This window comes from Sander lucioperca, chromosome 21, assembly GCF_008315115.2.
Source record: "Sander lucioperca isolate FBNREF2018 chromosome 21, SLUC_FBN_1.2, whole genome shotgun sequence".
Taxonomy (NCBI): domain Eukaryota; kingdom Metazoa; phylum Chordata; class Actinopteri; order Perciformes; family Percidae; genus Sander; species Sander lucioperca.
This window is the reverse complement of record NC_050193.1, coordinates 15895039-15911495: the sequence shown is the minus strand read 5'-3', so window position 1 is coordinate 15911495 and position 16457 is coordinate 15895039. Positions and strand designations below refer to the sequence as shown.

General features: G+C 39.8%; 2 protein-coding genes across 5 annotated transcripts in view; one reads left to right on the top strand and one right to left on the bottom strand.

The window, feature by feature from the left end:
* Positions 1-1238: 1238 nt before the first annotated feature.
* On the bottom strand, positions 1239-5370 carry ccdc97 (coiled-coil domain containing 97). The gene is made up of 7 exons (XM_031320720.2): positions 4915-5370; positions 4634-4810; positions 3623-3782; positions 3070-3158; positions 2419-2608; positions 2099-2222; positions 1239-1580 (listed from the first exon to the last, which is right to left on the bottom strand). Exons 1-7 carry the CDS (start codon positions 5065-5067, stop codon positions 1436-1438), a joined length of 1038 nt encoding a protein of 345 aa, XP_031176580.1. The 5' UTR covers positions 5068-5370; the 3' UTR covers positions 1239-1435.
* A 1687-nt stretch (positions 5371-7057) lies between these two features.
* The window catches only part of LOC116065234 (myocardin-related transcription factor A-like), a 41790-nt gene continuing 32390 nt past the window's right edge, over positions 7058-16457 (top strand). For 3 of the 4 annotated variants that reach the window (XM_031320646.2, XM_031320645.2, XM_031320643.2), the window contains exons 1-2: positions 7058-7338; positions 15335-15510. In XM_031320646.2, the coding sequence (XP_031176506.2) occupies positions 15372-15510 (139 nt within the window). In that variant the 5' untranslated portion in view covers positions 7058-7338; positions 15335-15371. The remainder of the gene's footprint in view (positions 7339-15334; positions 15511-16457) is intronic. The other variant, XM_031320642.2, reaches the window with a different exon arrangement.

Sequence of the window (16457 nt, the reverse complement as noted above, 5' to 3'; positions counted from 1 at the left end):
GGCAGACTTCCGCTTCCTGGGAGTCCACATCGAGGAGAGCCTATCCCTGAGCGTGAACACCTCTGAGCTGCTGCAAAAGGCCCAACAGAGACGGTACTTCCTGAGAATACTCAGGAGGAATAACATCACACAAAGACTGCTGGTGTCCTTTTACTGTGCCTCCATTGAGAGCATACTAACATACTGCATGTGCATATGGTACACCAGCTCCACAGCAGCACAGAGGAAAGCGCTCCAGACGGTCATCAACACTGCCCAAAAGATCGTCAGCTGCTCTCTCCCCACAGTGGAAGAACTACACAGTTCCCGTTGTCTCAAAAAAACCTGGAACGTCATAAAGGACACACACCATCCCGGTCACTCCCTGTTCGAACTGTACAGATCGGTACAGATCAATTAACGCAAGGACAAATAGACTCAAACATAGTTTTTATCCTACTGCAATAACCACCCTCAATGCTGCAAAAAATGTGCAATATGGAAGCTGACGTGGAATAGATCTATGCAAATGACAAAAAGTATGCATGTCTGTAGATGTACAGTATGTTATTACTGTTTTTATGCAATGACCGGATGTGTATGACCATGTGTGTTCATGTATACTGCTAATTCTGCTATATGTTTCTATTTATTCTTTTTAAATAACATCAGGACTTACATTATATTTATTAGGACTTAGATTATATTTTTATAAAGAGTATAATTGATGCACTGACTGGAGAGCACTTTAAATTTCGTTGTACCTGTGACAATGACAATAAAGACCTATTCTATTCTTGTGTAAATTGATGATCGCAAAGCTGTTTTTGCAATATTAAGAATTAATATTGATGCCTTTTATTTGTATATTGTACGCATGGCCTTTGCCCACATTGTGCTGGCTGTGGGAGAAAACAATACTGTAGGAGTAGCAGTTAATTAAAAGTAGGGGTTCATGTTTGTAACATTTGAGCAGATGAAAACAAAATGCTAAAATGACTTTGCTAAATGTTTATTTATTGCGTCTAATTTTTGAATGTGTATTACAGTGTATACACATAATAAACATATGTGTATACATACTTTACTTTACTTTTTTATTTATAAGAAAATAAAGTTTTGGCTGTATACACAGCCAAAACTTTATTTTCTTCCTGTAAGGTGATTTTATCCTTGTTCATTGTTTAGCTTATGTTGACATTTGTAGATTTTATTTGTGAAGGACGTAAACAAGGTGAATAGAAAACTGCAATCAGTCATCCGGTCTTCAGTCCTTTTGTGAGAAGGGCATTATATCTATATTTGCAAAGACTCAAAAAAACATTATTCATCACCAGCTATGTTTGCATTCACGTTAAAAAATGAAATACATATCCTTATTTTGTACATTTGTATTTACAGTTCAATCAAAGCAGTGAGTGTGCCAGTTGTTACTACAGTTCTATTAATACAGCCACTATTCTGTCATATTTTCTTCCTCTTCATCATTTTCCACCTCGTCTTCCTCCTCATCGTCATCATCATCTTCATCAAAGTATTTATCCTCCGCATCTCTGCTGACTATGTCCAAGTTGTCGTAGTCCGGGTTCTCATCCACCTCACTGTAAAACACACACACACACACACACACACACACACACACACACACACACACACACGCACACGCACACGCACACGGTGAAACTAGTTACTTTTTCTGGACATAACTTTAACATAACATTATTTTAACAATATTAATCCACTATAAATTAGCTACTATGTTGTTCCCAATTTAAAATGTAACCATATATAAATCTTGCAGGCATTTGTGGTCAGGATACCAAAAAACAAAAATAGGATCTCAATGTTATTAGCACTTTAATAACTACAAATCAAGTTTCTCTGTTCCACTCTTGTCTACAAATGAGTTATTTACTTATGTTATAAAATATCTTTGTTGCATTTTTCATAAAATATTAAATAAATCACATGTATTACTTATTTTAAAGCCCCAAATATCCTGAGCAGGACCCAGTAGATGTTTATATTTGTAGTGATACACTGTTCAATGTCTGTGTAACCCAAATGCAGGCTTTGCTGTATATCGTAATGTTGCCCATTAAGTGGTGGTGTGGCTGACCTGTAGTTGAAATCCTTGTCTTTGCCATCTAGGAAGCGCTGGTGCATCTGACTGATGAACTCCTCCCTGAGCAGAACCTTCTCCTCTGGCGTGGGCTCCCATTCCTTCTGCTGGACGGTAATATCTACAGTGGGAACACAGAGAGAGAGAGAGAGAGAGAGAGAGACACGTGATGGCTGAGAGAACAGAGAGGGAAGCAGCCAGAGTAAGCCAGGGAAAAAAGGAGATCAGAGACCGACCCAGTTTCCTTCTTTGTCTCGTCACTTCAATCCGCAAGAGCACAGGCGCTACACTTATTTTATAACTTTGGCCTCTCTCACCATCGTCTTCATCCTCGTCTTCCTCCTGTGCTCCCTCCTCTCTCTCCTGTTCCTCCTGCAGGCGACTCTGGATGAGACGCTCCTGGTAGGAGTTGAGGAGGAGGTGGGCGAGCCCTCCTGTGCTTCCTGCTGGTGCCCCTGGTCCCCGCTGTGCATCGTCCAGCATGGCCTCCTGGGAGCGCTCCAGCACCTAAAAACACATTAAGAACTTACCAAAAGAACTAGGGATGTCCCTGGGCATTTTTTTTTGGGGGGTTGGCAGTCACCTTGATCACTTTAACTCCGTTCTTTTAACGTCAGTACATTCTACACCAGTCTAAGTAGAAGTTGATTTTATATGTGAGTTTTACAGAAATGCACTAAGTTATATGTATTGAGCTGAAGACATCTTTTAGTTACTTTGTTTACTTAATTATTTTTGTAAACAAAAAAACTGTGTGGAGCTCTATTATCTAGGCATATACAAGTATCGGATCGGGACTCGGTATCGGCAGATATTCATTATTTAAAAAATGGGATCGGGGGCCAAAAAAGCTGGAAGAGAACATCCCTATAAAAAAAAACACAAGCTGAGTATAAAAATGCTGCCTAAACTGAACAGTGAATTACGAACTAAAAGTGTGACAGCACTGGCGCTACATCTGCTCTCACCTCCTCATCAGTCAGGTACTGGCCAATATATTGTTCATACAACAGCGGCTCCCTCATCCGCATCTGCTCATCGTTGAAATACTCGCCCTCTAGAAGAGGAGATGGGGCAGAGGAACAGAGGGATGACAAGGTGGGAAGGAAAGAAAAGCACAGCACAGCGGTTGTGTTTAACGCACAGTTGATATACTTCATCTAGTTCACAGTACATACAACTGCCAGTAATTGGTGTAGAGATTGTTGGGGTGGCAGCAGATAGCATCTCAGCAGTGCATTCCTTAAAACATTAAACTATGTGCATGATACCACTAGTGGCAATTGGAAAGTATGTTATAATATCTATATTTGTGTGAACTGACCCTTCTGTTTTACTGGATTTATGATGCTTGGCTGCACCATTTAAGAATGATTTACAATCATTTTAACACAGCTAAGGTAAAATGAGTTTACAAAGCAGAGCATGTCTTATTGAGAGAGCCAGGACAATTTGTGGACTAAAGAAGTCTTAACTGGTATGAATGTATATTGTCACAGTTGACAAAAAAAAAGCCCCTACCCCTCTGGAGGGCCCTGAGGGCAGCGTAGCGCTGGTTTCGAACCCTTGTCCTGTTGGTTGATGCAGCAGATCGTTTCTCTATCACATTGCTGTAGTGAAGAGCCCGTGGATCTGAGCTCACGTGGGCAAACGCTGACAGGTTCTGGGGTTTGAGGTAGGCCTAGAAATAAAAATAACTCAAATAGGTTAGCACAAAAACTATGCTGTCAGTATGCTAAATATCTTTTCCAAATCATGACTGTGCTGTGCCCCTTGAGGCTATTTTGTGATTTGGGATATTGGGATACATCAAACAAAACTTACTTGACTTACACTTTAATTGAGCAATTTTCAGTAAAAACATAAAAGACAGAAAGCCTTTTAATATCCTTCTTATTAACAATTCCAAAAATGCATGAAATCAGAAGGGCAGTCTAATGTGCAAGGATCAAGCCTAGTCTTAAACTAAGGTTGCTTTTTAACTGTATTACTTTATTGTCAACTAGTTTTCGTGTTATCCTGGGAACTGCCTTTGTCGGATGTAGAAGCTGATAGGGCTGCTTTGTGGTCTAAGAAATTACAGTTAGACCATTGATACTAATAGTAACAACAGTATCCAAAAGCATTTTTTAAAGACTTTTTACTTAATCATTGTACTCTGATTGTGTGTTTAGATGTACCTATCAGCCTATATAAGAGCCCCTTTCAGCTGCTGTTGGGGCAGCTGTGGCTCAATGGTAGAGTGGTCACCTGCCAATCAGAAGGTTGGTGGTGGTGTGAAAGACACCCCCGATAATGCGCATCGGAGCGTAAATGTGGGTGTATGTTTATCTGATGAGCAGGTGGCACCTTGTACGAAGTGTGTGTGAATGGTTCCTGTACTATGTAAAAGCGCTTTGAGTAGTCGTTAAGACTAGAAAGGCGCTATATTAAAAACAGTCATTTACCTTTTTACATTTTGCTGCCCATATAGCCTACACACAAACGTGTGGGTAAATGAACACATACACACATTGAGCCGTGTACACGTACATGGTACCTCTCCAGGAACACCAGTGGCCTGCTCCTGTACTGATGCAGTAGCTCTTCTCTGCGCTGCTTTAGGGTCAGTTCAGCCTCTCCTTTCTGCTGGCTCTTCACTGGGCTTGCACTCCTGGCTATGGACTCTACCATGTCATTTACGCAAATGGACTCAGCGTGGCTCACGAACTGTATGATAAGCAGACACCCAATCAGTAAAACAGAGAGATAATGCAGTGTGCATATATTTGCATTAACGTTATACAAAACAGAGGTAACTGGTTATCTCTCACCGGAGCGTCTCGTCGTGGCTGCTGGGTGTCTGCAGGCTGGTGGAAGTCACATCGCTGGGACTGTGTCACCGGCTCTTCTGGTAATTCACTCTCGTCTTCACTTTCACACAAACTCGGTTGTGTTTTAACTGGAGGGTCGATTTCTCCCCACATAATGAACTGTTAACCAGGTTACTAACGTGTTTCCAGTGGCACCTACGGTCAGCTAGCTAACTTTAGCGATAAACTACCTAACGTAACGATTACGTACGTTGTCAGGTTATTCTTTACCTTAACGTTATAGACCCCGAAAAGGGCTGGTAATTTGTCTCTTTAGTGTGAACATTCCCGCGTCAAAAATGTAATTTTAACCAGTTAATTACAAACATTCGTTTCTCTTGTTTAGCATTAGCTATGTTTTTTCCGCCATGTTGGTCCGTCGTTAATTATTGCCCCCCCACTGTTTCTGTGACCGAAAGAATGGTTCCGCCCCGGTCGCCAACGCGCCTGTGCTGTTGATTTTGTCCTACACGTTTGATTCTAAAAACAATGCAACATGTAAAAAAACGTGTTACTTTCATATGAAGCAGGATGAGAGGCGGTAATCAGACATGGAATTATATATTTAAGGTCTAGCTACTATGGGGTTAAAGATATTAGGTCCAACGTGTTTATTTTGTGACATGGAGTGCTTTGAGTGAGTTTGAAAGTGAGGTTAACTTTTTGGCCAACCAAGACACATAATGCAGACTGTAGGGTTTTGAAAAAGTGGCTTTTGATTGATGCTTTATGGTGAAAACAAAGCTATAACAGCACTAGATGACATTGATGACTGAAGACAATAACAGATAGCAATAATTCCCTAATGTTTTTTGTCTAGTGCACTGGTTCCCAAAGTGAGGGGGGTGGGAATTGTGGAAAGCGACAGGCCAACTTTGTGCTAATTATTTTGTGCTAATGTAATTGGAAATCTCTTTGAGAACATACATAAAGCATAACATCAACTGACATGATATGGGTCCTGCTTTATTATCTGAGTTTAAAGCCCTGTCTTGAAGAGGGTGCTACTGTCAAAGTGTAGTTTTAAGAAGATCTTTAAGGGTGTGAATCTTCACTGATCTCCCAATTCGACTCGATTACGATTATCATGTCAGCGATTTGATTCGATATCTCGATGCATCACGATGCGCCAAATACATTTTTCTATTAAAGCCATATAGGATATTTAATGCATAGCTCTTCAAGCTTCAAAAACAAAACATTCTGCAGTTCTCTAATACTAAATAAATTGGATACATAAAACTACAGCACTGAGCACATGGCACTTCCTGAATGTGCAAAACATAACAGAATATATAAACAAAAAGGTTGTTAGGCATACATTAAATTGTAAACAGAAATAATCGATTATGGCCCGACCGATTATCAATGCAGCATCGTCCATGTCCACGATTCGATGCATCGATTATTTGATTAATTTCAACACCTCTTATCTTCTTATATGTCAGTTTTGTGTTTAGGCTACTTGTTGCATATTCCTAAAATAAATTGTGCTTGATTGACATACCATGCATAATGGGGCCAGGGACTAGCACACAAAGTACATATTTGCCATGTATATGTGCAACGTTTAATAAAACGTCCCGAGTGTGGGAGGATTTTTCACCTCTCCTTTTCTTTGTTGAAAGGAAAAACTATGTTAGTCTCTATTTCTATTCATGATTTTCAATGTGTCTGTCTTATGTCTTGATATAGATTTTTTTTTCATATTGTATACCTTTCTTTAAATTCCATGGCCTCCCTATCAGTGCTGTTGAATATTTAGCAACCAAACAATGCTAAATGTTCTTAAGTAAGTAACTAAATGTCGTAAAGGCGCATCCCATTTTATCAGGACAGGTGTGCTGGGTGGGTGAACTTTTCACTGTCGAGCCTGGAAGCGCGCGGCAGCAGAGAGGTGCCACTACATCCATGGTGTCACTCTTTTAGAAATAAAATGGACCGACATCTGTTTGGCCATTTCATTCTCATCATGAGATAAACTGTTACGGACAGACAACTGGCAAATATGACTGGTTGACTGGTTGGTCGGGTCGGTCCCGCGTGAACGGGACTTTGTCGCGGCGCGAGGTTCTGCCTCGGTTTAGTATCCCGGAGGAAGTGTTGAAGAATCTGCGTAGAGACGCAATACCGGAGGTTAAGCGGTGTTCCTTTCAAAACAATTGTAAGGATTATTTTACAACTTTTCTTTCCTGGTAAACAATACGAGTCGTATTTTGAAAGTTTTAACAGGAACTTATAGTTCTCTCATCGTTTACTTAACTATGTGTATCGCACAAACTTGTCAACTTCCCCGGACTAGCCAAAAACTCTGCTAGTTTTTTGGTTGTGTCCGTGAAATAGCCAAAAACATGGACACCATACATGAACAAAGGTAGTACTCAGGTACGTATTTACAACAGAGCTGACTGCAATGCATGCTGCGTAATGCCGACAGCACTGTAAATGCTCTTCTTGTGTGCAGAGCTGCTTTCAAGTAGACTGTCAAACCAATGACAACTGCTGCTCGTTTAGTTATTTATTTACTTTTTTTAATTTTGGGCTCGAAGACTTAATTATCATTGCTAGTGTATGTCAACAAAAACGAAAGCTCAATGGCCTCACTATTCTTTGTAAATATGGATGTTAGGGTTCATTCACACTGGATCTATGAAGGTAAATATGGTGCAAAAAGGGAGAGCTTGTAGAATACAATGTGAGAACTTGCAGAACAAAAAATCTGAACTTGTATGTTAAAATTTGCACTTGTAAAAAATATTCACACACCTGTGATCTGAATTTGAAGTCATACAAAGAAAAAAAACATGAGAGCTTGTAAAAAAAATCTGAACTTGTAAGTTGAAATTTGCACTTGTAGAAAATGTTCACACACCTGTATTCTGAATGTGAAGTTACAGAAAAAATATTCACAAATGTGTAGATTGATATTTACATGAACACAATGACAGCTGCAAACTTATAATGCAACATTTACTCGTATACTTTTTTTTTTACTCTGGTTCATTTTCCATCACAACCACAACTCAGTGATTACAACCTCTCGAATCTGTCACTGCAACTTCACATATGAGCTCTCTCGCATCACAAAGTGGCCAATCTGCGCACCTCGACTTTCACAACACTCTTGACGATACATTTGGTGCAAAACTAATTTGTACCTGTGGACTTAGGCTGTGGAGCTCTGAGTTAACAGAACGGGAAAAGCCTTCTTATATACAGTCTATGGGAAAAGCAGGGTTTCTATCGCCAGATGAGGGACAACTCTGTGCGGCTTATTTATGTAGCATGGAAACTTGGTGGAATAGCATGCTAGCGTTAGCTAACTAGCAGCCAGCCCGCTTCTAAATAAATACCTTTTAATTGTCTAAACATTTTTAACAGTCAAACTAAAACACTGGCGGTGAGCTCCACGGCCTGCAGCCGCAGACGGACCGTCATCAGTGGGTAACAGGTGCCAAGTTTCGCATCCCTGCCGAGAATTGCATCCACTAGGGAAAATAATGATTTTATAAGGCAAAGTACTGTTTAAAAACTAGGCAATATAGTAAATCTCTCTGTCATGTTCATCAATAATGATTAGGATTTTAGAAGGTTTAGAGAGACATCAATGTTTTATCAGACTCTGTAGTAGCATTTCCTTGCTACTTAGATGCAATTTTCGGCAGCAATGAATTCTGCAGAAATTATTGTTTCTGCCCAAGCGGGTGCAATTCTTAGCAGGGATGCACAACATCAGCAAAGCAAGCTCTGGTCATGGCCGGGGGATGGGCCGCTGCTACCGGATGTGGGGCTCTCCTTGTCCCGCTGGAGCTCCGACTGCAGGTCGAGGTCGGCAGCGAAGCTTTCTGGCAAAAGCAGTGTTGCTACGCTGGTCGATCCCCACTGATGACGGTCCGTCTGCGGCTGCAGGCCGTGGAGCTCACCGCCAGTGTTTTAGTTTGACTGTTAAAAAGTGTTTAGATAATTAAAAGGTATTTATTTAGAAGCGGGCTGGCTGCTAGTTAGCAAGCTAACGCTAGCATTCTATTCCACCAAGTTTCCATGCTACATAAATAAGCCGGACAGAGTTGTCCCTCATCTGGCGATAGAAACCCTGCTTTTCCCATAGACTGTATATAAGAAGGCTTTTCCCGTTCTGTTATCTCAGAGCTCCACAGCCTAAGTCCACAGGTACAAATTAGTTTTGCACCAAATGTATCGTCAAGAGTGTTGTGAAAGTCGAGGTGCGCAGATTGGCCACTTTGTGATGCGAGAGAGCACATATGTGAAGTTGCAGTGACAGATTCGAGAGGTTGTAATCACTGAGTTGTGGTTGTGATGGTAAATGAACCAGAGTAAAAAAAAAAGTATACGAGTAAATGTTGCATTATAAGTTTGCAGCTGTCATTGTGTTCATGTAAATATCAATATACACATTTGTGAATATTTTTTCTGTAACTTCACATTCAGAATACAGGTGTGTGAACATTTTCTACAAGTGCAAATTTCAACTTACAAGTTCAGATTTTTTTTACAAGCTCTCATGTTTTTTTTCTTTGTATGACTTCAAATTCAGATCACATGTGTGTGAATATTTTTTACAAGTGCAAATTTTATTTTTACAAGTGCAAATAAAATTTTTACAAGTGCAAATTTTAACATACAAGTTCAGATTTTTTGTTCTGCAAGTTCTCACATTGTATTCTACAAGCTCTCCCTTTTGCACCATATTTACCTTCATATGGATCAGTCGGTCCGGGCTATTTGCCGCAGGTTGTACGGTGGTGGGAGGGTCACTTTAATGGCCCATTTGTGTAATGTCCTGTTGTGTTATTTAACCCCCCAATGTATCACACAAGTAACTTTATATATATATATATATATATATATATATATATATATATATATATATATATATATATATATATATATATATATATATATTTTTTTTTTTTTTTTCTTCCGTTAGACTGCACTTAAAGGCAGCTTCATTTCATGGTAGGGATGGGCGATACCACACTTTTAGGATTCGATACCATACCGATACTTTTTCTTGCATTTTCATTGATATCGATACTGATACCGATACCGTTAATTTCTTATTGGCAATTTTTGTCAGTAAAATATTATTACATTTAAGACAAATCACAAGACAAATACAGACCATTTATACAAAATGTATTATGGTCAATACATAATAAAATTAAAATTAAAATAAATAACATAAATATGAAGTAAATAAATTAAATATGAACAAAAACAACGCCGCCAGGTACAGGGGTATCCCGGCACATAGTAATTTAAGTAAGTAATCTAAAACAGCTGAAAGTGATGCATACACCCCCAATTATTATTTTTTAGTTTATATCGATATTTTTTTAAGGAAATCAATGCCAAATGAGTAGCGTGAGTATATCGATCTATCGATACCACAGGATCGATACACCCATCCCTATTTCATGGAGAAAGAGAGAAAGAAAAGAGATGAGGGACTGTGCTTTGTGCTGGAGCTTGTTGCAGGGAAACAGTCTGATACACAAAGTCATGGGCAGTTGCATTGTGTTTTGTTTTTCATAGAGTTTTTAAACTTTCTTGTGGCAGGATGGAGGTGAGGTTTACCGTTTTATTGTACTGAGGCCTGTACTACGAAGCAAGATTTGGCGTTAACGAGGTAAACTTCAGGTTCAACCCAGGGTTTTCTGTACCACGACGGTGGATCACTTGTTACCGGGTTCAATCGCCGTGGCTTCACCTAACCTAACACCCGTGGTCCCGCATAACCTGTGTCACGACGGTGGTTAACAACTAGTTCAATCAACCCAGGGTTTCCCAATCCAGCGGCGCGCGTTCACATAAAAGAGGCGGTGTTTGCTCAGCACGACCAATCGCAAACATCTACCAGAGCCACATATTTTGAGGGGGGTCTGGCTGCAGACCTCCAGTGTCAGGCTGCTTCCGTTGCAGGCTCCACTCTCAGGCTGCCTCCAGTGTCAGGACCGGAAATAACAAACTTTTTGTGCGTCTCTTAAAGGACTGAAGACCCTGAATCCACGGGTTACGTTTGCAAATTGCCGAATAAATTGCCGAATGATAATACCGAATGTGGATGGTTTGTAATAAATAAGTTACGCTAACGGTGGTTAACGGTTGACTGACGATCAGGTTATCTGACGATCTCTTATGCGCAAGAAACTTTATAATATAACTGTATACACACTTTTTGAAGAAGCCGCTTTGTTGTTGATTTATTCTTAATTAATTTTAAATTAATCAACACTAACACGAAAAACATGAATTTATACGTTGCATTATAAGTCTACCAGCATTATTATCGCATTAGCCTACATCAAGTGTCAAAATAAACGCCATTCATAGCCTATAGTTTAGCGACATTAGTAAAGACATGTAAAATAGTTGAGCTTAATGGAATATGCATTTCCTAATGAAAAATGTATTTATTGACACAAGTTAATGTCTGCTCAGAGGGTTATACATACTGAAGTAATCTCAGCTGTTATGCCCCAAGCCACAGAGTAAACCTGAGACACCGGTTTGTACGTTTTCAACAGACGGTTTATTTACAAATAATGAAAATAAAATGACAAATTGGCGCTGCAATCTTCTTTAGAGAAATTCAAAATATCAAAAACTACACCTGCAGAAACGGGTATAGAACTAGAAACATGGTGATATCACAATACATAAAAACTAGAGGTAATCTTTGAACTTACAGCTGGTTTTGGACACTAACTGGCACACAGGAAAAAAATCCCCAAAAAACAATGTCCTCAATCAGTCCTGTGAATGTAAAAAGTAGGCTGGTGGTTGTGGCTAAGCTTTTATTGACTGTTACTACTCCACTTTACATTCACAATATGCCAAGTATCCTCGTTTGTCACAAATCTCATCACAAAACAGCCACATGTCCTCGATTGTGGAGAATTTGAACTTAAATGGTTCCCGGATGTCATCTTTCTCTAGTTCCTCAAGCTTGGAACTTTCCTCCTCAGACCAAAAATAATTTTTAGTTATTAGTTGCCAGGGTTGCAACTGAAATAAAAGCCTAAAGCAACGACAGTTTATGGAATGCAAAAGTGTAATTATATATGGTCAGATCTTGTGCCTGACTGATGGGGAAGTGACCAGTTTTTTTTTGTCTAATGTATTGTAGTGGGTGTACTGTACTGTATATTGGCCAGAATCTGCCTTTGGGGGAGGAGGGGGGCATATCATAGTGGGGGGTCTGGGTGTCCTCCCCCAGGGAAGTTTTAAGCATCAACGACTTCATTTCCTACATTCCGATATACTTTTATGCACCAGTTTATGGTGAAATACCTCCATTGAGCCTATGTGAAGAATAAAGCACAGATGACAATTCAAAATATATCAAACATATAATGGAAAGTATGTTGTTACGTGTCATTGGGCATTTTTAAGTGAGTATATGGAAATCCTGGAGCTTACTATCACGTAGACTACACCACTGGATATTGATAAGCTAAGCGTTGTGATTTATGCATAACAGCGTCGGCTTTTTTGCCAGCTTTCCTTCTGCGTTTTGCCTGTTCAACCGTGTCTGTGTTTTTCATATTTATATAGAATTATAGTTTGCTCTTCTTGTTTAAAATATGCAGCTCTGGTAGATGTTTGCCATTGGTCATGCTGCGCAAACACCGCCTCTTTTATGTGAACGCGTGCGCCGCTGGATTGCGAACTAGTTGTTAACCACCGTCGTGACACAGCTTATGCGGGACCGCGGTTGTTAGGGTTAGTGAAGCCGGGTAAGAAATCCAGGACATGTTGATCTTGATTCGTAGTACAGGCCTCTGGACTCTCACACCGCCTCAACACAGATGGACTGATCGCCGCTTACCTGATTGGCCACAACAGGGTGACTTCGGGTTGTGTTTCTTCAAAAGTTTAATCTGTTTTAACTAAGGGTGGGGGAAAAAATCGATACAGCATAGTATTGCGATATTTTCTGTGGCAATACTGTATCGATACACACGCCAAGTATCGATCTATTATTATACCGTATGTGTGTTGGTCAGTTTGTCTGCTTGACAATCCCATTTTGCAACAACAAAATTGAAGTGAGATGAACATACAGAGAAATGTATATTTTTAGATAAAACAGATGTTGACAAAGTTTCTTTTTGGGGACATAATTTGAAATTGGGAAGAATTTGAAGTTGGAAAAAGGCAATACATTGCAATATATCGCAATAATATCGCAATAATATCGTACCGTGACATACGTTTCATGATGTCGTATCGTGAGGCCTCTGGTGATTCCCACACCTAGTCTAAAAAAAAAAAAAAAAAATCTGTTTCAACCTTTTTCCGCAGGACACCGCAGATTTTTCGCACTACCCCTATTCAAAATGGACGGAGAGACTTGCATTTTCAGTGTGTGTGAATGCAGCCTTGAAAAGTACCAAACAAAAGTATGACACCATGCAGCCCTTGCATTTATGAGCGTTGCTCTAACCAAGTGCAAGATATTTTTATTGATAGTTTGGGATAAATCTTGCGTAGAGTTGTGATGTAACACACTCATTCACTATTCATTTAACACAGCTACAACAGTCTGTCAAACATTTTTATTAAACACAAATTTTTTAATGAGTCCCTTACATTTATGATTGGTACAGAACAGGACATTAGACAGTATAAAAATAAACATGTCAGTGCTCTCTGGTAGACAAACTGTTGTATGTTGCAGGGAATGGTGGACCCAAAAGCAGAGAGCAGATAGGCGAGAGTTGAGCTTGTGGATTTTATTAGGCAAAAAGAACAAAGAACTTATCAACAAAGGGAGTCCCGAATGAGCAGGCAACAACTGATTCCAGGGCAAAGGTAAAAAGGAGAACTGGAAATACGAAAAAAAACAAAAGACGTCCAAACACAGGAACAAGAAACAAAAGGAAATCCAGGGAGTAAAAAAACTTGATCTTGACTGACACACAAAACACTACTGGAACAAACAAACTGGCAGGAAAAAACACAAAGCACGCTGACGCAGGGACATACTACAAACAATGATCTGACAAAGGACAAGGGAAAAAAAAAAAAAAACACAAAGACTAAATACACAGGGTAACGAGGTAACACAAGACAGGTGACACAAGGGCTGGGAAACAGGTGAAACACATTAGGGCTGGGCAGAACAATCAAAAAAGGCGGGAAAACACAAGACATGAAGTAAAACCAGACTATCAAAATAAAACAGGAAACTAAGCAAAATACAGAACAGAAACAGACTACCAAAATAAGATAAGATAAAACACAACACACCATAACACAAACTATGTAATGGCGATCTTTGGTATTTCTCCACTTCAATTTCTTGTCACTAATTGGCCACCATACAGTATATGCCAACTCTGATATAGCTGCCATAAGCCAATATAGGACTACTGTATACTAGGGGTGGGGGAAAAATCGATACAGCATAGTATCGCGATATTTTCCGTGGCAATTAGGGTTGCACGATATGGAGAAAATGTGATATTGCGATATATATTATGAATATTGCGATATTGATATTAATTTCGATATTTTTAAACATAAAATTACAAAAGTTACGGGAAAACCCATTGAAATAGATTCATAACAAATACAACACAGTGTTTATTTCAACTGCCTGTCATATTGGACTGGTACAACATGAATATGTAAATAAGGACCATGTCTACAGAACAGGACATGTTTTACTGGTTGGACAGTATAAAATATAAAATAAAATAAATAAAGAACAAGTTTTAATAAATCCATTTTGACAAAAAGAAATTACAACATTGAACATTACAACGCAAATCTTTTAAATTTATTTTTCAGCTCCTGCTACGTGAGCCCCGTCTCTGTGCGTAACGTAGAGTTTTTCCTGCGTGCCTCTACGACATGTAACGTTAGACAGCCAATCACCAGCAATATTAGGTCTTGGTAGAAGCATGCTGCATGCTTATTGGCTCACTGACTCTGATGAGATTTACTACTTTGGTATTGAAATTGGGTATTGAATGACGAGGCAATTTTCGATACTCGATACTTTAGAGGTAATTCGTTCGGTGCCTAAAAAGTATTGAATTCAGTACCCAGCCCTAATGGTGAGTTGCCACAACAACGGAGTGGGTGTCCCATTATCAACGCTGGGTATCTGTTACCTCTGTTATGTCTTCACTGTTAAATACAGGCTCATGTAACTGGAAATGAGTCATTTAGACAGAGAGAGAGAGAGTTGGAGGGAAAGATAGAAGGTGGTGTATGTGACGGGTAGAACAGGGAGTATGAAAGGAAGGAAAAAAAGTGGATACAGAGAGAGAGCATATCAATTAAAGAGCTAGCACTAGCACAGTTTTCACCATTCATGCATGCATTCATGTGCTTCTTCACTTCCTAGGTCTGTCTATGAGCCTCACGCTGAATACCTAGTAACCATGGAGACCAAGTTGGGAGAGAGATCAAATGCAGGTGCCTTCATCCCCAGCCCTCAGAGTGAAGCTGTGGCCAATGAGCTGCAAGAGTTGTCCCTGCAGCCTGCCCCCAACCTGCTGCCAGTCAGAGAGAGGAAGGATGGTAAGTGGCAGTTTTTACAATCAAAATGAAACTGCTTTTACTTATGCAATGACATGTTTGGTAAACGTGTCCATCAAGTGGCTTTAAGGGACACACACATTGTGAAATTACTAAAACAGAGGAGCAGAAACCCCTTAAAATATACTCAGATGCATGGTCCTATTTGATTACATGTTAACATGATTGGGGGCTATTTTCTTTGTATTTAAATGTTTAAACATGTAAAGAAGCTAATTTTCCCAGACGGAGTTTGAGGTGTTTGTATGCAATGGTTTTTCCAGCATTTGTAGAGCTGCTAGCTGCTGCCAGAGTTTACATTTCAGACATAGTAGGTCTCCCTTCCCATTACTTCATTATAAACAGCAGGTGCTGTCTTCCAAATGCACAAACACTCTCAGGGGTGAGCTCTGTTTGCAGAGTTCAGACTGTAGCAGACTCTCCCGGGGATCATGCTGCTCTGGGGGACCGGCTGCGCAGTGAGAAGCCGCTGCTGACGGGCGCAGAGCTCTGCCGGAGCTCCGACTGCTGTCTGTCGTCTCGTAGTCGCGTTAAATAGTAGTCCAAGTCTGTGTTTTGGTACAGTTGGTTTTAACATCTGATGCGAAGTGTAGGCCTACAGGTGTACACATGACCCCGAACAGATCAGGTCTTTCTGCTGTGCCCCATTCACGTAGTGTCACTTCTTCACCAAACTCTGCAATTTATCCGCGGTTCACATGTATGCATGAACTGTGGTGGTCCGTAACACTGTTCTATTACTGATACTTTTTTGATCAATATAATGTAGAAAACATTACACTTCATAATGTTTTGTATCCATAACATGATTGTATTATTGTACATATTAGCAGTAAAAGCAGTAGCCTACTAAGTCAATCCTACATTTTTCAACTTGGGAGCATAACATGCCTATGAACAAGCCCTGTTCATAGGCCTTCCGATTAAAC